This window comes from Chenopodium album, chromosome 2 (genome assembly GCF_948465745.1).
Source record: "Chenopodium album chromosome 2, dcCheAlbu1.1, whole genome shotgun sequence".
NCBI lineage: Eukaryota > Viridiplantae > Streptophyta > Magnoliopsida > Caryophyllales > Amaranthaceae > Chenopodium > Chenopodium album.
In genome coordinates, this window is record NC_137835.1 from 69,769,117 (window position 1) to 69,793,581 (window position 24,465).

General features: G+C 36.7%; 1 protein-coding gene across 1 annotated transcript; it reads left to right on the forward strand.

Moving 5' to 3' along the window:
• Positions 1-110: 110 nt before the first annotated feature.
• LOC145574896 (uncharacterized) lies at positions 111-926 on the forward strand. Its single transcript, XM_081632780.1, has 2 exons — positions 111-503; positions 564-926. The coding sequence occupies exons 1-2, from the start codon at positions 111-113 to the stop codon at positions 924-926; spliced, it is 756 nt and encodes a 251-aa protein (XP_081488906.1).
• Positions 927-24,465: the final 23,539 nt, after the last annotated feature.

The window sequence follows — 24,465 nt, forward strand, 5'->3', positions numbered from 1 at the left end:
GATCAAATCTTTACATGGTATCAGAGCAGCAAGGTTGAAAGCTTGAATCTTTTTACCTTACTGCATCTAAATCGACTTGAAATCAGAAGAATTTCTTGATCCTTGATAAAATGGCAGGACAAGATAAGGAAATAAGGAATGAGAATGGATATGCAGATTCATTGTTCCTTGCAAACTCTGAAAATGCTAATGTTCCTCTTGGAAACATTACATTCAATGGAGAAAATTTTCTGAACTGGAGCCAAAGCATCAAGCTTGCACTAGGGTCTAAGAATAAGCTTGGATTCCTTGAAGGGAAGGTCACTAAGCCTAAACCTGATGATCCAAAGTATGCTCTTTGGATGAGAAACGATTACATGCTTAGAGGATGGTTGTGCAGGTCTATGGATGTGAAGATTGCCAATAGTCTCACATACATAGATTCTGTTGAGAAGCTCTGGAATGAACTTAAGGAGAGATATGGAGAAACGAATGCACCTCTCCTTTACTCTATGAAGAAACAGGTTAAGAACCTTGAACAAGAAAGTATGCCAGTTTTTGAGTATTACTTCAAGATAAAATAGATTTGGGATGAAATACAAGACGTAGAAGGGTTTCCTGAATGCACCTATAGTGCTATGAAGAAGTGCACCTGCGAGCTGCTCAAGAAATTCATGGAGATACAGGAAAGAAACAAGGTGATAGATTTCGTAATGGGTCTAAGCAAGAAAAATGAGAACATTGCTGGGAATATAATGGCGATGGAGCCACTTGCAAGTCTGAACAGGGCATTTCATTTGGTTCAGCAAGCTGAAAAACAGAGGCGGATATTGGAAGGACAGAACACAACAGAAGCAAGTGCTTTTGCAGTGAACAAGATGAATCAAGGAAGAGGAAATGGAAGTTTCCAAAGAAGGGAGACGAAAGAGATGAAGATGAAGAAATAGTGTGATCACTGCAAAATGAAGGGACACACTATTGATGATTGTTTCAAGATTCATGGGTACCCGGACTGGTTCAAGAACAACCAAAAAGGAAAAGGAGGAATGAAATATGCTGCTAATGCTGAGAAAGAGGAGAATGAGTACCTGGAGGAAGAACCACTTGATTATGGAAGCAAGGGTGGCAATACAGAAGGTAAGATAGACAACAATCTTGTGTCTGCAGTAGTACAAGAAGTAATGAAGTCATTCAACACTCAACAAGGATCTGGAGCAAGCAGTAGCAAAATGGCCAATTTTGCAGGTATAATCTTAGTCTCGAATGTTATAACTTCCAGTAGAAAATATGATAAGAATACTTGGATTGTCGACTCCGGTGCCTCTGATCATATGTGTGGTAATGAGAAAGCTTTTAGTAATTTTAAATTGCTAAAGAAACCAGTTAAAGTAGGGTTCCCAGATGGAACTATCAAATTAGTTGAGAAAATAGGAGAAGTTAAGTTGTCAAACAAACTGATTCTTCATGATGTTCTGTACATTAAAGAATTTAAACATAACTTAGTATCAGTGAGTAAGCTGATTGAAACCAGTAAACTCAATGTGATCTTTGATACATATAGTTGTATCTTACAGGACCCTTACTGTAAGGAGAATGTTGGAAGTGGAGTGAAGGAGAATGGTCTTTACAGGCTGGAGGTGAAGTGTAATGAAGGAAATGAAGCTACGAGAGGAGTAGAGAAGAAGATGAGCAATAATGTAACCTTTTGTAATGAAGGAACAAAGTTGAATGTTCTTCATGCTAGAATAGGGCATAACTCTCTTCTAAGATGAAACATATCGAGATTCGCAATTGTAATTCCTTAAAAATTTTCTTTTGTGATGCGTGTTTCATAGGAAAACATCATAAACTTCCTTTTAAATTAAGTAATTCAAGTGCAAATGGAATTTTTGATCTGATACATGTAGATCTTTGGGGGCCCTATAGAGTTCCTGCTGTGATAGGGGAAAGATACTTTCTCACTATAGTGGATGACTATAGAAGAGGGAGTTGGACACATTTATTATCTTTCAAAGAACAGGTGAACGATATCTTGAGTACCTTCTTCAATTACATTGAAAATCACTTCAATGTAAGGGTGAAAATTGTGAGAAGTGATAATGGAACAGAAGTGTTTCAGAGTGAATGCAGGAAGATATTTCATGAGAAAGGGATAAAACATCAAAGAAGTACTGCAGGTGTACCTCAACAAAATGGTCGAGTTGAGAGAAAGCACATGCACTTGATCGAGACAGCTAGAACTATGAGAATCTATGCAGGATTACCAAGATACTTATGGGGTGAGTGTGTACTGGCAGCTACACACATCATTAATCTATTGCCAAGTGTAGTAGTTGGGTGGAAAACACCTTATGAGAGGTTGTTAAAGAAGAAACCAAAATATGATCATCTTAGGATCATAGGATGCCTATGCTACGCCTCGAGTACTGACAGAAGATTTGATAAGTTTGGAAACAAGGGAATACGATGTGTATTGGTTGGATATGCAAGTGATCAAAAGGGATACAGAGTATTTGATCTAGAAAAAATAAAGGTGTTTGTGACTAGGGATGTGGTGTTCAAGGAGGATATATTCCCTTTCCTTATCTCAGAACACAATAGAGAAGGAAGGAAAAGAATTCTGGGAGAATTTTCAAGTGAGAAAGAAGTGATGACAAATGAAGATGGAAAAGAGGACTTGATTCAAGAGACAAGAATTGACCTAGCTGGGATAGAAAAGGAAGAGAGAATTGAAAATGAAAAAAATATTACAGAGTTAGAGAATTATCAGAATGAGGATACATCGATAATTCCTGATGAGATAGAATAAGGGGAAGTTGGAAGAGTTGAAGAGATACAAAGAAATAATGTAGAAGAACAAAATAAAAGAAGTACCAGGGAATCTGTAGTTCCCAGAAAGTTCAAGGATTATGTGTACACCTTACCAGGAAAGAACAGCAGCAGCAACATGAGTGAGACATAAAGTTTTGTAGCAAAGGATCTTAGTGATCTGAGCTCTTATTCTAAGGAGTACATAAGATCCTTGAACAAAGTGTTTAAGGTGAAAGAACCGCATAATTACTATGAAGCAAGCAAAGATCCTGGGTGGGTAAACGCCATGAATGAGGAATTAGAAGCATTGGAGAAGAATGAGACATGGGAGTTGACAGAGTTACCGGAAGGAAAGAAAGCTTTAGATTGCAAATGGGTATATAAAACAAAGTTAAAAAAGGATGGAACTATTGAGAGATTGAAGGCTAGAGTTGTGGCAAGAGGAGACAGACAAGTTAAAGGGAAGGATTATGTGGACACATTTTCCCCAGTGGCAAAGTTTACCACTGTAAGAAGCTTAATTGCATTGGCATTTGCAAAGCGATAGAAATTGCATCAACTTGACATAAATAATGCGTTCCTACGTGGGTTTCTTGAGGAAGAGATGTACATGAAGCTACCACAAGGCTATGGGAGACCAGAAGAAGGGAAAGTATGCAGGTTGAAAAGGAGCTTGTGTGGATTAAAACAGGCTTCAAGACAATGGAATCAAGAATTGACCAGATTTCTTAAGGAATTTGGTTTGGAGCAGTCAAAGAGAGATCATTCATTATTCACCAGAGTGAAAGATGGGAAAACAACAATGGTGCTAGTGTATGTTGATGATTTATTAATTACTGGAGATGAAGAACAATATATTGAAGAATTGAAGAGAAACCTTGATAAAGCTTTCACCATCAAGGACCTAGGAGAAATGAGATACTTTCTTGGGTTAGAAGTATCAAGGAATGAGGAGGGAATAATCCTCAACCAGAGAAAATATATCCACGATCTTGTGGAAGATTCAGGACAGAAGGGAAGCAAATGCAGCGAGTTCCCTATGAAAAAGGGGCTGAAATTGTCAATTGACATGGGAGAAATACTTCCGGATCCAGAGCAATATAGAAGACTCATTGGAAGACTGTTATACTTGAGATTGTCCAGGCCAGATATCTCATATATTCAGTGCAGCTTCTTAGCCAACTCCCAGGAAGCCTCATCTGCTTGCAACACTTCATGTGATTTCCTATTTACAGGGAATATGTGACTGGGGGTTGTTCTATCCCTCATACACTGATTTGAAACTTATAGGGTTCTGTGATGCAGACTGGGGTACTTGTGCTTACAGTGGTCGATCTCTAACGGGATATTGTATATTCTTGGGGAATAGTCTCATATCTTGGAAACCAAGAAGCAGAAGACAGTCTCAAAGTCCTCTGCTGAATCAGAATACTGGAGCATGTCACACACAACTAGTGAACTGGTTTGGCTAGATGGGATACTTCAGGATATGAGAGTAGCTATTCCCAAACCAATACCTTTAATGTGTGATAATAAGGCAGCACATTACATCGCAAACAATCCAGTTTTTCACGATTTGACTAAGCATCTGAGGCTGGATTGCCATTATGTCAGGGATCACATTGATGATGGCTTCATATTCACTGCCTATGTGAAATCAGGATCACAATTAGCCGATCTCATGACAAAACCTCTAGGAGAAAGCCAGCACAATTTCCTATCCTTTAAGTTAGGGCTCGTTGGAACCTCCCCAAGTCTAACTTGAGGGGGTGTGTGCGTGTGTGGAAATTAGCATGTAAACACATGCTAATTATCTGATTTTATTTCATCTGTAATCTTATGTATATAGCTGTCCTGCATAGCTGTAAGTCTTTTTTTATTTTTTTCCTTAGCTGTTGTTTTTGTCTTTGGTTAGGTGTATAAGGTTTTGGGGTGTACCCTGATATATATATATATATATATATATATATATATATATATATATATATATATATATATATATATATATATATATATATATATATATATATATATATATATATATATATATATATATATATATATATATATATATACTGGCAGATTAGGTTGTAAAGGTAGAGAGCCGCAATACAGAGAAATCAATATAGAGATTTGATTCATCATTGTGAGTGGTTTAAAGATAAAATCTTTACACTATTTCTAATGATGAACTAGTATTTTGGTCCGGGCAGTACACCAAGTCAGATACACGCGATTGATTATTGTATACATTTAAATTATGGATTTATTATTATTATTATATATATATATATATATTTGTAATAAAAGTTGTTTTTATATTTTCATCCACTACATATTAATATTTTTTATTTAATAAAGAACATCAAATATGGCATAACTTAGCGATAATAAGACACTTAGTTTTAGAGGTAGAGGTTGTATGTTTGAATCTTGCTAATACTTGCTCTGTTTTTTTTAAAGTTGACACATTTATATTATCATGCTTGCCAACGCATGTTTTTAACGATTAATATCTCTAATTATCAACACTGTAAAATTATAAAAAGTGAATGTTAGTAAATTATACATTAAAACGATTCAAACAAGATCCCACCTGAATATGTTTTATATTATATATAAACCACAAAAGTGAGTCAAAGCGTATTGTGTGAATAGTGTAAAAGTTAAACGGTGTCAACTAAAAAAACGAAGGAAGTAAAGTTTTTTTTTAATGATTACATGCACACAATAAAATAAAAAAAAAAAAACAAAAAAAAAAATAGAGGAGAGTGACACATGACACATGTAATAAAAAACAAATAGGGGAGAGTGTCACGTGGCACATAATAAACATCCATTGGAACGCCTTTTGTTTTTTATATATATTAAGTAAGTACAGATATTAAGTAACATTTTAGCCCGTTCAATGCACGAGTTGTTACTTAGGTTATTTTATATGTATGTATGTTTTTTAATAATTGAAACTTTTAATATAAAATTAAGGAAAAATGGAAATAAATAATCTCACCTTTGCGTGGTCTGACAAAAATAATCACACCTTTTAATTATTACAAGGCAATCCTACCTTGGTATGTAATCTTCTTTTAATGAACCTTGACTTGTTGGTGACCTATTTTTTTAGGTTATATGCCATGTGTCAAATTTTTATAGGTTCATTTCATTTTTTATAATTATAAAAAAAATTAATACAAAACAAAATAAAACAAAGAAAAGAGAAAAAAAAAAAGCCACCAACCCCCAAACCCTAGCCCCTACCTCAACCACCACCAAAATCGGCCGTCCACCCTCCTTAACCTTCGAAATCGACCGACTAGCACCAAGTTTTGTTTAAGGGGGGTTTTCGGGGCTGAGATGGGGATTTTCGGGGTAGTTAAGGAGGTTGGATGGAGTTTTCGGTGGTGATGGCTGTGGTGGTTATGGAGGTTTTCGGCGTAGGTTATCGGTGGCTGAGTGGGGTTATAGATGTTTCGGGGCGGAATTTAGTTTAGGGGGTGATTTCGATGGTGGTTTAGGGGTGAGGTTTGGGCCAGGGGTGATTTTGGTGGTGGCTGTGGTGGTTTCGGGGGTGAGATTTGGGTCAAGGGGTTACAGACGACCTTTTTCGGTGATCTTCGACGTTTATAGGGGATGGGATGGAGGTTTTCGGGGCTGAGATGGAGGTTTTCGGCGGCATGGTGGTGTTTTCAGGGTGGTGGATGTGATTTCGGGGGTGGCTTATGGATTTGGGAGGTTTGGCCGGCGTTTTAGGAGGTTCAGAGTGACGGCCGGCGGGTTTTTGGTGGGCTTAGGGTATGGGTAAGGGGTTTCACGGTGGCTGGGGGTGGCTAGTGGCGGTGTTTTTTTTTTAGTTTAAATTTTATTATTTTGACCAATTAATGAGTGACATGTGGCTTTGAAAATTTTTTTAAAAAAATTTAGGAAATTTTGATTTTTACCACCTTCAAATAACGACTTTGTTGAATTTACCACCTCAAAAAAAAAAAAAGATTTACTTTACCACCTCATAAAAAAAATAAAATTCAGTTTTACCACCTAATCAGGACTCCGGTAACGGAAAACAGCTGTGGGGCCCTTTCTCACCTCCCTTTCTCACGATTTCCCTCTCTCTCCTCCCTTTCTCACCTTCCCTATTCAATTTATCACCTTCCTCCTCTTCAATTTCTTCTCGCCTCTTCGATATCTTCTCTCTCCTCTGTAATATCTTCTATCTCCATTGATTTTTCATCTTTCTCTCTGTAAAAAGTCTTGCCATTGGAACTCCTCAATGCCACTTTTTCTCCTTTGAAGGTGATATGCTAAAATAAGATATTCCCCTCTAAAATTCATTAACAAAAGCATTGAAATTAATTGTATATGAACACAATTACCATAATCTAACCCTAATTTTACTGCCCAATTGAAATATAAAAAACCCCCAAATTAATTTACACTTACATGAACCCTAATTATTTATAATGAAATTGGGGTTGAATTAATAACACAAAACGTGCAATTTCAATTATACTTCGCAATTGCAACATAATCACGCAAACAATTGCAAAAAATTACAACAAAATTCATGAAATTTGCTTACCTTTTTGCTGTTTTTCGTCGAACAGTTCAATTGATTCAGGGCCGAGTACAATCTTCAATAATTTGATAATTTGAGGATGTTGGATTGTTAAGGATCACCCAAATTAAGGATTTGTGAAGAAAATCGCAAAAAAAAACTTCAAATTTCACGAATTTGATGTAGAAATGAAGAAGTTAGGTTTAGATAGAAGGGAAATCGAGAGAATTTGGGGATAATTATAAAAACTAGTCGTTATGGTGGGCCCCACAGGCGTTTTCCGTCACCGGAGTTAGGAATAGGTGGTAAAACTGATGTTTAATTTTTTATGAGGTGGTAAAGTAAATCTTTTTTTTTTTGGAGGTGGTAAATTCAATAAAGTCGTTATTTGAAGGTGGTAAAAGTCAAAATTTCCAAAAATTTAACTTGTTTAACAGGTTGTAGGTCAAAAGGTCTATTAAAACAAAATCACATACCAAGGTGGGATTGCCTCATAATAATCAAAAGGTGGGATTATTATTGTCAGACCACGCAAATGTGAGATTATTTATTTCCATTTTTCCTAAAATTAAGGTGAATGAAGTTAAACTTAAAACAAAAAGAGTGAGATAAAGGGCTCGGAGTCGTGGAAGAAGATGAAGGAATTCAGTTAGGTATATGTACATAAATATTGTGGGATATGAAATGACATATTAGTCTTAAATTATACTTCGTATTTTAAGTTTAGGAGATAAAAGACTATTTTTATTGTATTTCATATGTTTATTAATTTGTACTAATTAGTCTAACTTTAATTTATTATGGTGGAAATAAACACTTAATTCTCTTTCTTGAATTTACAAGTTACGAAATGCATAAAAATTTTAGCTTTATTTTGTTTTAAGTTTGTTATAAAAAGTATTTATAAAAAAGAATTTTAGTGTTTTTAAATACTAAAGTTTTTTTTTTCCCCCTTAAGAAGTAAGATTCATGGGGTAGATTAGGGAACGTCTTCTCTCAAGATTATTCCCTAATCAATTTAAAAGTAAGAAATAAGAAAATTTACTATCCATAAATAGGTCTATATCTTAGTACATCGGTGTGGATTATCCAACAAAGGCAACATAGTTTGCCGCCTGATTTCCTTCACGATAGATATGCTGGGACTTGAAGGCTGAGAAAGAATTTAAAATGTTTTTGACATGATCCATTAGCAATTGGAGCTTCCATGGACAGTTATAGTCACCTTGCAAAATATTAATAATAGTGAGATTATCACCTTCAATAAAAAAATATGAGTAATATTATGCTTCCAAGCTAGGAGGAGGCCATTACGAAGGGCAATGGCGTCAGTAAGAAAATATGGATAAGAGCCTACATTATTTTAAGTACAACTAGCAATATGATTCTAAGAACAGCACCAGCAGATGCCAAATTATGAAGGGCAAAACTATCAAAATTGAATTTACAATAGTCCACAGGGGGAGGAGACCAAGAAATAATAGCAAGGGAAGATTGGGCAATAGTAGGAATGGACTTATTGCTTGGAAGGTGAATATCATCCAAGAGAGAACGAGCCTGCCATTCCTGAAATAGAGAAAAGGTACAAATATAAATACTAGTAATATAAGCTAAAGTATTGTTAAAAATAATAGCATTATGACATTTCCAAATGCTCTAAAAAAAGGATAGAAATCTTAGAGAGTGAGCGAAGAGAAGAAATCTTTAGAGATCGGAAAAGATCTGGGATCGTAGGAGAGGAGTGTATCAAACCTAGCCAAGTACAAACATAAGCATAAGACCAAAGATCTAAGAAGAAGAAATTTGTGTTGTTGAGACTCAAAATAATGCGTATTACAAAAAACACAAGAAAAAGGGACATTAGTATTTCTAGATACTAAGGTTTGTCTAGTAGGGAGACCGTTCAGAAGGATTTGCTATAAAAAAACATTTAATTTTAGGTGGTATATCTAAATTCCATATCCAGAATTCTCATTTAGGAGAACATGAGACAGAATTGTGAGCCAGCTATGTGGCTGATTTAATAGTAAACTGACTATCTTTAGATAGACCCCAATAGGGTTCATCGGGGCAGGGGCTGAAGGTAGGGGAATTCCTCTGATAATTTGGACATGGTCATGAAGGAGGACTGAAAGTAGAAAGGGAACATTCCAAGTAATATTCTCTAGTATAAACATGTTAGCAGTGACATCAATATTAGGAATTTCATCTGGGTCTAAATTTAAAAGAGCAATAATATTAGTATCAGCACACCATATATTGACCCAAAAAAGAATAGAAGAACCGTTTCCAATTTTCCATTGAAGGCCCCTAACCAATAGAGGCCGAATTTGGAGAATTTTTTCCAAATCCAAGAATTTGTAGGACAAGAATGATAGTTCAAAAAGTGAGAATGACGAAGGTACGTATTTTTCCATTATAGACCTTACCCATAAATTAGAAGGATCAGCAATGATTTTTCACCCTAATTTAGCTAAAAAAGTTGAATTAATAACATTAGACTTACGCAAACCTAGGCCACCTTGACTCTTGGGTTGAAAAATAGTATCCCAAGCAACCATGGGGAGATCTTTATTTGTAGGAGACTGTTTAGGAAAGAAATCTCGGTAAATTTTATTTAAAGAAGAAGTAATATAAATAGGAAGACGAGTTGTTGTCATTGCATAAGAGGGAATAGCCTTTAAATGGCTTTGAATTAGAACAATCTTCCCTGCTTTAATAACTAAATTGGAAGACCAGGAATTCATTTTTTGATCTTCTTTCAAGATAAGATGTTGAAAGTTATCCTTATTCAAACGTGAGGAATTAACGAAAACCCCTAAATATCGGCCAAGAAAAGAATTAGGAGTCATATTTTAAAAACTAGCCAAATTAGATTTATGACTATTCGAAACATATTTAGAGAAAACAATAGACGAAGATTTATGGAAGTTAATAAGTTGATCAGAGAGTGAAGCAAACTCAAATAAAGTATGACGGAGAGTGTTGCAAGTCGTTGTCGTAGCTTTACAGAATAAAAGTCTGTCATCCATAAATAAAGGACAAGGGATAAGCGGAGGTGATGGCGCAAATTTTAACTCCAATGCCTAGAGATTTGCTTTAGCTAAGTGTAGGGAATATTTCAAGCATTACCCCAAACTTGAACCCCATTGTGATCATGTACTAAAGTACGGTGGCGTCCAAAGGGCAGGAAGCAAGAGCAAAAGAGTCGCCAACAAGTTTTAGGAACTTGTAAACCGTTCACAGGGTGAAGGTTACACCCCTTAACGATCAAGGAGATCGTTAACTCCAATAGGTCTGGAACCATGACTGGAAGTTCGGGGATGAAGGTATAAATCCAACCTAAAAGAGATTGAACCTTCCCTAACAATAGGCCTCTACTTTATTCTGATCGTAGTCATGTGCGCTTTCTGACTAACTTGCAATCATTAGGTTAACCCTAAACCTGTTTAATCCATGTTGGTTGAATATTAATGCACAAATAAATCTATTATTGGCGATCACTTGAATTACAATCAAATTAACCTTAACAAGATTATTAATTATCTTATTAAGCGTGATTACAAGTACAAATTCCCTTTAAACATGCATAAAATGCGTGATCAAGAAATAACAACAACATATATCAAGCAACATAATAATAATCATAATAATAATAATAATAATGATAATAATCATGTTAAAGCATAATAATAGCAAGATCCTAGGCATGATACTAACAAGATTAATAACAAACCCTAGCATGCATGTCACTAAACAAAAAAAATAAAAGCTTTAGTCCTAACATGATACTAACATGATATTAAGAAAGAGAATAGAAAGTATCGCAGGAATCATAATTGCCATATTTGATATTAAAACCTTTACCCTAGACACGATTCTAGAAAGATCAAACACCCTAACATGACACTAGGAATCAAAACAACCTAGACATGATTTCCATATCATAATAACATTGCAAACAATTAAAGCAGTTACTTAGATGCTTCGTACCTCTTTCTAATAACAAAATACACGCATTAGTAACTTCAAGTAAAATAATAAACAAACAATTAAATAAAATAATTGAAAGAGATATTTGGGACCAAACCCTCAGAAATTAAAACCTTTAACGTCTAGGGCGAAAGCAACTTCGAACTTGGCTAGGTGTGTCTAGATCTTGTAAATGCGGAATTTTGTATGAGAAAAGCTAGTTTAGAATAAGATAGAGAGAGAAGAGTAATCAAGAAATTATTGATGAGAGTTGGTGATAATTAGATGAGAAGAATTGATGATTAAAAACGGAGGTTTTAGGAGGCTATTTATAGAGAAAATCAGCCGGATATGATAAAAAACAAATCAGAGTTTCGAAAAGAATAAAACACGACTGCAACGCCAAACACGCGCCTGTCGCCAGACGCTAGGTCTGTCGCCAGGCGATGTCGTATGGCGCTGCAAATAGTTTTCCACGCGTTTTCTTATTTTGATAAAATTTAAGCGTACGAGAGGGTAAAACTATATTTTCCTTAAAAACACTTGTTTTATTCTAATTAAAACTCTAAAAAGTCAATTAAAGATAATTTATCAAAGCTAATCAAATTAGGATTCAAAAGAACCTTCTAGAAGATTCAAGAAAACTATAATAAATCTTAATCGCATTAGGAACGATAAATCATTAATAGGCCATCCTCTAGATCATTGGGCCGTATATAATAATCAAACTGGGCCCATTTTAGTAATTTGGCCATAACTTCCACATTATTCATCGGAATTGGGCTTATAATATATCGTTGGAAAGCTCTTTTTGAACCCAACCCAACTACACCATTATTGGACCCTTTCCATGGACAAAACCAAACTGGATTGGCTGTTTTCTTAAAATATTTTTTCAAAAACAGAGAGAGAAAAGAAATAAAAACTAACCGCAACACTAGACTTTTTACACTTGCACTTCATTCGATTATGATTTGACGTGAAAGGTACTCATCACTGGGTTTGGTTTTGGGGAGACACAAATGGGTGTCTATAGAAACCCCCACTTTGACTGAGTTTGGAGAAACGCAAGTTTCGAAAACAAAAGTCAAAGTATCGATAGGGACGGAGAATGATTCAGAACGTTCTGCGATCCTAAATCATTCTTGTAACGCCGATACCTGCAAACTAGCGTTAGTTTAAACAGATAAAAGAGTTAAGAAACGCGTATCGTGCACCGTCAAGCACACGTCTTTGGGGTAACCGATTTGTTGCTGCGTGCTTTGCTGTTGTTGACAACTTTCCACAAGCTAGGGAACGCCATCCTGTTGTTTTAATGTTCACTTGTCTCTGAACAATAGAGCTTTTTGTTATGTCCATGCGTCTCTGAGCAAAGAGCGTTGATATGATATGCCCATGCGTCTCTGAGCAAAAGAGATTTTTTCTTGAATCATAGTGACAACCTTCCCAGTCATAGCAAAAGTCGTCGAAGACTGCCTCACCACGAACCGCTCTTCTCAAATTTCGGTGACAACCTCCACAATTTTAGCGAATGCCGTTGAAGACCGCCCATCTCGTGCTATCTTATCAAATCTTGGTGACAACCTCCATAATCTTAGCGAATGTCGTCGAAGACCGCCCATCTCGTGCTATCTTCTCAAATCTTGATGACAACCTCCACAATCTTATCGAATGCCATCGAAGACCGCCCATCTCGTGCTATCATCTCAAATCTTGATGACAACCTCCATAATCTTAGCGAATGCTGTCAAAGACCGCCAATCTCATGCTATCTTCTCAAATCTCGATGACAACCTCCACAATCTTAGCGAATGCCGTCGAAGATCGCCCATCTCGTACTATCTTCTCAAATCTTGATGACAACCTCCACAATCTTAGCGAATGCTGTCGAAGACCGCCCATCTCGTGCTATCTTCTCAAATCTTTGGTGACAATACTTCCACAATCTTAGCGAAAGCTATCAAAGACTGCTTCATCTTGAATCGTTCTTTTCTCAAATCAAATAATAACCTCCTCAATCATAGTGAAAGCTATTGAAGGTCGCTTCATCTCAAACCGTCCTTCTCAAATCCAAGCGAGAGACCTTTTTTTTTTTAATCTTAAAGCCCCCCTGTTCAAAGTTTTGTCATCTTAAACCTTCAAATCAACCCTTCCATCTTTGAAGAATCTTTTTCAAGAACCATATATGGGATTCTTAAAGGCTTCAAATTGATTTGTGAAAATCTTTCATCCTAGGAATTCTTTGTGAACCATTATGTCGGCGCCTTTGCTATGAGCCAATGTTTAGGCGCTTTAAGCTAAGTGAAACGATCTTTTATCAGGTTGATCACTTTATGTGATTGTAATCAAGCCGACTACTTAATTATGTCAAGTTTCTTATAGGGGATAACTGGCGTACTAAGGATCTCAAAATTGTTGTACTAGGTCTGCATAATCTAATATGGGGGCCACACATTGTGTCGCCGCACCAGCGCTCGCTGGAACTATCTTGCGCCGCGCTTTTCTTCTGTCGCCAGGCGACAGATGTTGTCGCCAGGCGACAACTTTTTCGTCTGGCGCTGGAGTCGGGTCTTCCCTATTTTGCCCTTGCTGCTGCTGTTCATTGCTCGATTTCGCTTCGAACTTTGAACTTGGTCGTTTCCTTTTAACCAAATCCGCTCAAATCTTTTGTGAATTAAAGCTCTTTATTACTGATCCATGTAATTTTGCTTAGAAGCCTCTTATCTTGGAGGAATTTCATGTATCATATTCACGGTTTTTTTAAAAAAATCCGGGAATGTCCTCCCTTGCTAGGATGCACCTGCATTTATATTTTTTACTATAGGACTTTGCTTATCTTTCTTTAGGGTTAACCTAATACTTAGGGTTGCTTGACTCATTGACTTGACATGACTCAAGGTATGACGACTCACTTCATGTGACTCGTGTGTGCGTAGTCTTAATTCAATGTGATAACACGACATGACTCAACGTGTACATGACTCGTGTGTGCATGATAATGTGATCATGCGACTAGAAAATGCAAAAAAGTAAAAAATTTCAATCATTTTTGTGGAGGGTACCGATTTTCTCCCGAAAAAGAAAGATGCAAAAAAAGAAAGAAGCGAAGTTTTTGAAGGTGCATGTTGAATGATCTTAATCCGTTAACGTTGTCTCTCACAGTACAAGGATTGTAACATCTTAGACTATCCTAGTTGACTTGATAATGAAAGTATTTAGGTAACTTAGGCGCGGAGGCTAAGTACTTCATACTTTATGATGTAATGATGATTGATCTTGATATGACAAGGCATGCTTCAGCGTGGTGTTATGTTTTCATGACAAAGGGTTCCTAAGGGAAGTATATTTGGTCATGTATCTGTGATGTGTGTGATGGTGATACTAAAGTTAGGCCGCAAGGGCTAAGTGTGTGGAAAAAGATATTATTTCAAGAAGAGTCAAATGATGGTGACTTTTAGCCTTGGTAAGCTAATGATGTAGGGATCAAGCCCCCAAGTCTAGCTCTAAGTAGATAGGGATGAGCATAGGAGATCCCTTGATATGATCATGATGTGTGAATGTGAATGTGAAAGCATTTTTATTACGGTCGCACCTCGATGTGAGGTTGCCTACGTATTCGTTAGGAATCAGGCCGAACGTAGCTCTAGCCGAACCTCGCACAAGTGTGTGTATACCTTAAAAAGGTCTTTTTAAGGGTTGTAAAGTGGTTAGGCTAAAGGTTGAATAAGAAGGGGATAAAAGGCTCAAGACCCTCGATAAGCCCCCAAGGTGTGCAACCTTGCTTTTGAATATTTATATTTTTATGCTTGAGGCTTTTAACTCTATTTTTTAGCTCTCTTTCTTTTTTATTGCTTTTGCATTTTTTATTTTATAAGTGTGGGCAATCCCGATCATGCTGTCTATCACTCACTTGGCATTCATGTTTCTCAGGCACGGTACCGAGCACTCGATAAGAGACGTAATATGAGACGTATTCATATCAAAGACATGTTCATGTCAAAGAAATTGAAACACTTGCCCTTTTGTACACTTTTAAGTTTTTTTTTGCTTATTTTTTGCTATTTTTTTTTGCTATTTTAATCTTTTGAAGTCACTAAACCTTTTTATGAAATTGAAAATTGCATAAGTTGCACACCATCCCATCCCAAGGTTGGGTAGATGTAGATTGAAGAAAGAAAGGTCTATCGTTAGACGAGCCTCAAAGTGGTTGTAGGGAATATTTCAAGCATTACCCCAAACTTGAACCCCACTGTGATCATACACTAAAGTACAGTGGCGTCCAAAAGGAAGGAAGCTAGAGCAAAAGAGTCGCCAACAAGTTTTAGGAACTTGTAAACCGTTCACAGGGTGAAGATTACACCCCTTAACGACCCAGGAGATCATTAACTCCAATAGGTCTGGAACCAAGACTGGAAGTTCGGGGATAAAGGTAAAAATCCAACCTAAAAGAGATTGAACCTGCCCTAATAATAGGCCTCTACTTTATTCTGATCGTATTCATGTGCGCTTTCTGACTAACATGCAATCAATAGGTTAACCCTAAACCTGTTTAATCTATGTTGGTTGAATATTAATGCACAAATAAATCTATTATTGGCGATCACTTGAATTATAATCAAATTAACCCTAAACAAGATTATTAATTATCTTATTAAGCGTGATTACAAGTACCAATTCCCTTTAAACATACATAAAAGGCGTGATCAAGCAATAACAATAAATATCAAGCAACATAATAATAATAATAAAAATCATAATAATAATCATCATAATAATTAAAATAATCATGATAATAATTATAAGTAATCATAATAATAAAATTAATCATGTTAAAGCATAATAATATTAGCAAGATCCTAGGCATGATACTAACAAGATTAATAACAAACCCTAGCATGTCAATAAACAATAAAAATCAAAGCTTTAGCCCTAACATGATACTAACATGCTATTAGGAAAGAAAATAGGAAGCATCGCAGGAATCACAATTGTCATATTTGATATTATAACCTTTTCCCTAAACATGATACTAGGAAGATCAAAACACCCTCACTTGACACTAGGAATCATAATAACAACCTAGACATGATTTCTATATCATAATAACAATAAATCTATTAAAGCACTTACTTGGATGCCTCGTACCTCTTTCTAATAACAAAATACACACGTTAGTAACTTCAAGGAAAATAATAAATCAAACAATTAAATTAAATAATTGAAATAGAGAATTGTGACCAAACCCTCAGAAATTAAAACCTTTCACGTCTAGGGCGAAAGCAACTTCGAACTTGGCTAGGTGTGGCTAGATCTTGTGAATGCGGTATTGTGTATGAGAAAAGCTAGTTTAGAAAAAAGAGAGAGAGAAAATCAAGAATTTCTTGATGAGATTTGGTGAGAGAGAGAATTAGAGAGAATTGATGATTGAAAACGGAGGTTTTAGAAGGCTATTTATAAAGAAAATCAGCCGGATATGATTAAAAACGAATCAGAGTTTCAAAAAGAATAAAACACGACTGCAGTGCCAAACACGCGCCTGTCGCCAGGAGACAGAGCTGTCGTATGGCGCTGCAAACAATTTTCCACGCGTTTTCTTATTTTGATAAAATTTAAGCGTACGAGAAGGAAAAATTGTATTTTCCTTAAAAACACTTCTTTTATTCTGATTAAAACTCTTAAAAGTCAAAGTCAACTAAAGTCAATTTATTAATGCTAATTAAATTAGGATTCAAAAGAACCTTCTAGAAGATTTTAGAAGACTATAATCAATCCTAATCGCATTAGGAATGATAAATCATAATAGGCCCTCCTCTAGATCATTGGGCCGCATATAAAGATCAAACCGGGTCCAGTTTAGTAATTTGGTCATAACTTCCTCATTATTCATCGGAATCGGGCTTATAATATATCGTTGGAAAGCACTTTTATTGGACCCTTTCCATGGACCAAACCAAACTGGATTGGCTGTTTTCTTAAAATAGGTTTTCAAAACAGAGAGAAAGAAAAGAATTAAAAACTAACCGCAACACTAGACTTTCCACACTTTCACTTCATTCGATTATGATTCGACGCGAAAGGTACTGATCATTGGGTTTGGCTTTGGGGATACTGTAGACACCCATTTGTGTCTCCCCAAAACCAAACCCAGTGATGAGTGCCTTTCACGTCGAATCATAATCGAATGAAGTGAAAGTGTGGAAAGTTTAGTGTTGCGGATAGTTTTAATTTATTTTCTCTTCTCTCTCTTTTTGAAAACTTATTTTAAGGAAAACAGCCAATCCAGTTTGGTTGGTCCATGATATGGGTCCAATAGTAGTGTAGTTGGATGGGGCTTGACAAGAGCTTTCCAACGATATATTATAAGCCCAATTTCGAATATTGAGGAAGTTATGGCCAATTTACTAAACTGGGCCCGTTTTGAGCCTTATATGCGGCCCAATGATCTAGGGGAGGGCCTAATATAGATTTATCATTCCGAATGCAATTAAGATTGGTTTTAGTCTTCTAGATTCTTCTAGAAGGTTCTTTTCATTCCTAATTCAATTAGCATTGATAAATTGACTTTTGTTGACTTTTTAGAGTTTTAATTAAAATAAAAGAGCATTTTTGGGGAAATGCGATTTTATCCTCCTATACGCCAATTTTTATCTGATTTTAAGAAAACGCGTGATTTTCTGAATCAGCGCCAAACGCCAGCTGTAGCGCCTGGCGCTAGCATTGGCGCCTGGCGCTAATGTTGGCATCTGGCGCCAATAGCCAGCGTTGGCGCTAATATCGTTTTATCTACGCCAGAACTCTGTTTTTGATATTTTATCTTTTGGCTGATTTTCTTTATAAATAGCGTCGTAAAAAACTCCGTTTTCATTCACGAATTCTAACCTACAATCACCAATTTTCATTCTCTCTACAATCTACCAACTCTCATCAAGATTCTCTTGATTACTCTCTCTCTCTCTCTTTTCTAAACTAGCCTTCTCTCATATACAAAATTCCGCACTCATTAGATCTAGAAACACCTAGTCATATTCGAAGTTGCCTTCGCCCTAGACGTGAAAGGTTTAATTTCTGAGGGTTTGGTCCCAAATCTCTCTTTCAATTATTTAATTATTTTTTTGTTTATTATTTTCCTTGAAGTTACTAACGCGTGTATTTTGTTATTAGAAAGAGGTACGAGGCATCAAAGTAAGTATTTTGATGGTTTTTATTGATATTATGATGTAGAGTTCATGTTTAGGTTGTTATTATGATATTCCTAGTATCATGTTTAGGGTAAAGAATGAGTTCCTTAAATTAAATATGATTGTTACGATGCCTTTTATGTTCTTCCTTATATTTATGATTGTTAGTATCATGTTAGGGCTAAATATATGATTTTTATATGCTTAGTGACATGCTAGGGTTTGTTATTAATCTTGTTAGTATCATGCCTAGGATCTTGCTATTATTATGCTTTAACATGATTATTATTATGATTATTTTTATGATTTATGATTATAATTGTTGTTATTATTATTATTATTATTATTATTATTATTATTATTATTATTATTATTATTATTATTATTATTATTATTATTATTATTATTATTATTATTATTATTATTATTATTATTATGATAATTGTTATGATTATGTTGCTTATTATTTATTGTCATTGCTTGATCACACCTTTTATGCATGTTTAAAGGGAATTTGTACTTGTAATCACGCTTAATAAGATAATTAATAATCTTTTTTAGGGTTAATTTGATTATAATTCAAGTGATCGCCAATAATAGATTTTTTTGTGCATTAATATTCAACCAACATAGATAAACAGGTTTAGGGTTAAACCTAATGATTGCATGTTAGTCAGAAAGCGCACATGAATACGATCAGAATAAAGTAGAGGCTTATTATTAGGGCAGGTTCAATCTCTTTTAGGTTGGATTTGTACCTTCATCCCCGAACCCTATTTGGTTCAAGACCTTATGGAGTTGACGATCTCTTATATCGTTAAGGGGTGTAACCTTCACCCTGTGAACGGTTTACAAGTTCCTAAAAAAACTTGTTGGCGACTCTTTTGCTCTATCTTCTTTTTCTTTGGACGCCACCGTACTTTAGTGTATGATCACAGTGGGGTTCAAGCTAGGGGATTAACGCTTGAAATATTCCCTACAGTTTTTTGGCGACTCCACTGGGGAGGATTTCTATTTTAATTCCTGAATTTGTTTCGGCAATGATTTAGAATGAGTGGATGAGACTCGAAACGTTTTAAGTATTTCACGTGCGTAATTTTGATTAACATTATTGTCATATGCATAAAAAAGATCTCATTGGAAAGACCATCCGTAATTAGTTAACACATAGGATTTTACACGTAGGAAATTTGAGAAATATCTTTCACAACTAGAACCGAAATAACACTGCGCGAAACTGGAAAATTTTATCAAGCACAGAAAGCTGTTGAGGCATGTAGGAATTAGCGTCTGCGAACAGAAACTGGCGCCAGGAATTTACCTGTAGCGCCAGACGACAGCCATGTCGCCAGGCGCTACAGCTAAATCCTGGCGCCAACCTCTTTTTGCTGGCGCCAAATTCTTCCAATACTGAGCCAGAAATATGCGTTCTAATTTCGACCAGTTTTTCGCATTGTTTGCTCGATCCTACTTCCTAATTGAGTTTTTCTCACTTTTCTGAAACCCATATGTGTTCTACATATGGACATAACCATCTGGGAATTCATGCTTCATCTACCTGATTGAACGCTCTGAGCAACAAAGGGTACATCCGAGAATGTTGAATTCACCAAACCATGGAAGCGAGTTTTTCTAAAACTCGCGGTGTCCCATCCACTCGCGCCAACCCTTCACGGTTAGGCTTCTGCGCGGTGCATCCGGACAATTAACCATCGACCCTCTATTGACTAAACCATATCCCGAACTTTAGAGAACTAGAGCCATGGTTAGGTTGCAAACTCATTGCATCATATTGTGCCTACTTGACTAATTGTGCATTATTTGTTGTGCATATACTATGATTTCTTAACCGTTTGTTTTACTTGTGTTGAGATTTAATAAATTAATGACTTAAAGAACTTTGCCTAATTAATTAATTGATTAATTAATTTGAGTAAATAAAGTCTAATATTTTAATCAGAATTGACCTAGTACGACTTTAGGTATGCCCCTGTTGATTAATAACACCGAAAACAGTCTTAGATTGAAGTTCCAGCATTGTCGCCAAAGTCTGAACTGTAGCGCCACTCCGTGGAGTGGCGCCTGGCGACATCTCTGTCGTTTGGCGCTACACTGCAAAGAGAGGCACCAGTCCTGTCGTTTTGACGACAATTCGGATTATTGATCGAGTCATCACCTAGTGTCTAATTAACCAGTTTGCTAGTTAATTCGGTTAAATTTACTATCAATAATACTTTGTCGAGTCAGTAATCGAGTTTAGGCACTAAGTCCCATGGTCTTACACAAGAGTCCAAATATGTCACTTACACTCAACGCACACACCAATACACATACTTTGACCATGTCTAAGAAAGTCTTGTATGCGCGTTTTTTCCGTCATTTTTTTAGGGGGGTAAGTCGGATATTAATCCTCCATTTTTTTTAAAAAAAAATATACTATACTTAGCTCTTAAAAATATACACATTATTTTTGCTTATTTTTGCCAAAAATATGCACCCATTTTTTTTAGTTTTTCCTCTTTAAAAAACCGTAAAGTCAAGTCGATCCGAGTCAAGTAATTAAAACGCAAAATGGTTTAAATTACAGCGTGTGGTCAAGAAAGGAAGGACGGTTAATCAAAGACAACCTTTTCGTACAAGTCCAACTTTTCGACAAACCCATAGCTCGTAAGAGGAAAGCTAGGACACTAATGGCAACACAAAAAGAAGTCAATGAGCTTAGGAACCAACTGGTTACCGTGACTGAGGCACTGAAGCTCCTCACACTTAAGATCGATGATCCCGTGAAACCACAACAGATGGATCTCATGCAAGAGAGTCTAAGGAAGCTATCTAGCGACTACAAGTTTCAAGGGCTTACTTCAGAAGGGGTCTCAGTGGACAAAGATCTTCTTCCGCAGAATTTCAATGCCAACGATATCCCAAAATTCAAAGCAACTGATAACCCTTATTTTCATTTAAGAGCCTTCGAAACAATAATGAGTATTAAGGGTATCGATAAGAAGGTTTTCCCCTCTCTTTTCTCACTATCTCTCGAGACCATTTGCCAACAATGGTTCTTTTCTCTCGAGAAAGAAAAGACCTCTAATTGGGAGTCCATAGCAAACGCTTTCGTTGATAGATACAAGTGCAACATTCAAGTTGAGACTGACCATAGAGAACTTGAAATCCTCAAGCAGAAAGAGAACGAAGGCTTCACCTCTTTCTTTAACAAATGGAGAGAAACCTCAGCTAAGATGATTGAGGTGCCAAGTGAAAAAGAGTATGTAAGGTTGTTCATCAAAAACCTTCAAGAAAACCACCCACTCAAACAACGTTAGCACTTTTAATTTAGGTGAAGTCCTTGCTATGAACAATCAAGGACAAAAGAAACCATTTAGGAGAAACTTTACTCCTATTGGCATGAGTTATAACGCCGCTAATTGGAACCTCTATGCACACTGTAAGTATCACCAAGGTAGGGGCCATCTCACCGAAAACTGTTGGAAGCTTAAGGAAGCTATCCAAGACTTTATAGATAACAACAAGCTACCATTGCCCCCTGCCAGTAAGAATCCAAGCATTGATAATGCACCTCTCGCTCATGCCTTGGCTATCTCTGATGAGGAAACGAGGTTGACCCCTCGTCTGTCATTAAACCTGTCAAAGAAATCCATGCCATTGAAGAAGACGAGGAGATATTCTTCGACGCCATGGATAGCCTTCCAGAACCGGCAAGTAAAGAAGACATACAATCGCTCACACTGTCTATGATGAAAGGGTCGCATTTTCTACGTGAAACTCTCAAAACTATAAAGGAACTTCAAAAGAAATATGACGAGGTTCCACTCCCGAAAGATGAACCCAAGAGAGAATTCACACCCATGAGAACGACTTATGAGGCAAAGTGTTTTCCTTTACAAGTCACTGAAAAACCTAAGAAGAGTAATAAAATTTACACTCCAATTGGGATTCCATATGCACAAATGTTCGAAATGCTCTCCGAGAGTGGCGAGATCAAACCTCTCGAACCAAGACCATTCGAATTATTGAAAAGGACAAATAGATATTACTGCCAGTATCATCAATCAGGGGGTCACACTATCGAAAACTTTTTAAATTTAAAGATTTAATTCAGAAAATGATTGATGAAAAGAAACTAGTCCAAGTTCCACAAGAGGACGATGAAACCATTAATGGAGTTTGGGATAGTGATGAAGAAGACGTCTATTTAAAAGACATAGTAGGATCTCCACCTTCTGTGTCATACGCCATGGATGACTTTTGGGCTGAAGAAGACTCATCGATAGACGTCCTCACAAGATTCGGGAGAATGCAACCTCCCGTTTCAACACAACCTATGCCGACCACACAACAAGTTCCCATATCTATCATTGAAGACAATGATATCGTTAAGCAGTTTAAGATGACAAAAGTTGAGATGAACGTATGGAAACTTTTGGCGACATCTCGAGAACATAGGTTGGCTGTAATGAATGCCTTGGAAAAAATAGGGATAGATTCTGACACTACTCCTGAGGGGTTAGCCAACTTCCTCACAAGTGATCTTCCTAGTCCAATCAATTTGATCACCTTTTCTGACAAGGATTTACCTCCAGAAAACAAACATTACAAGGCATTAAACCTCACAATAGTTTGCAAGAGAATGAATGTCCCTATGACTCTTGTAGACAATGGATCGGCCATCAACGTCTGTCTATTTAGAACTGCAAGGATGCTAGGCATAAGGGATGAAGATTTAACTCCGTCTACACAAGGAATAAGGGCCTACGACAACACTCGTCGTCAAGCTCTTGGTAAAATTACCATGAACGTAACAGCGGGAGCAATAGAACATGCTACTACTTTCCAAGTAGTAGACATTAAAGCTTCGTTTAATTTGCTTTTGGGGCGCCCTTGGCTTCATGACCTAAAGCCGTCCCCTCATCTCTCCACCAACAAGTAAAAGCTATAGTTGGGGGAACTCCTATCACCATCGATGCTTCGCCTATGAGGATCAAGTCTATAGAAAATCCAATCATTAATGTGGAGCACGACGAGGATGATGAAGACTTATGGGGCTTTAACGAAGAGGTCTCCTTAATCCAGGAGGATGAAAGGACCCCTCTTTGCCATTCCCCCCATTCCAACATGATTATAAATGCTATTCTGAAGAAACAAGGACATTTTCCTGGGATGACCCTAGGAAAGAAGAAAGGAATAGCAAAATCGCTGGAGTCACCTGGCCTCCCTAAGTTAGACACTTTCGGACTTGGTTTCGAACCGACTCGGAAAGATCTCAAGCAAGCCCAGGAAAAATCAAAGGCACGTAGAGACGCTCGCACTCAAAAGAAAGCAATCCCAATGGATCAGTACCCTCTTACACTTAATGGTCAATTTATAAAAGAAGGAGAGGACTATCCATGCCATGAATTTCCCGAGCCATTTGTTGTAAACGGCATAAGGCAACCGGGATTTGAGATTTTCTTGGATTGTTACTTCATAGATGAAATCCCAACTCCTGTCCATAAGGAGAAAGCACCCCCATGCTTTGACTTTAACGTCATGGGATTACTATTTGGGTGAGAAAAGAATGAGCCAACTTACAGAGAAAATAACTCCTCGCTCATTCAAACAGTCTTACAAAGCAAAAGCTTGGATCCCTCGAAGCTAATCACTCCAGCTGAAGGATCACTACAAGGGTGGCGCAAGACTATCAAGGTGACCACTCCAAGTGGAAGAAAAATATCCATCACGACAGGGCAAGGACCAATGTTTGAAGAGTCGTCTGAGTCAGAGTCTAAGTCAGAGTCTCTCCCTATAGAGTCTTCTAGGTCTTTAGTAGTAGCACCTTCCCCTCCTATTTCTTCTCCTAGAATAGTTAGTGATCAAGTCCTTGAGAACATATCACTCTTTGATGCAATGATCTCATAGTATAATAATATTTCTTCTTCTCCTTATTTCTTGTGTTCTTCTCTAAGCAAAGATGACGAG

What these genes read in the sequence shown, in the direction of transcription:
- LOC145574896 (XM_081632780.1), top strand. Translation starts at nt 111, where the DNA reads ATGGCAGGACAAGATAAGGAAATAAGGAATGAGAATGGATATGCAGAT. An exon ending in TTTACTCTATGAAGAAACAG is followed by an intron (nt 504 to 563) that starts GTTAAGAACCTT and finishes AAGATAAAATAG; the next exon opens with ATTTGGGATGAAATACAAGA.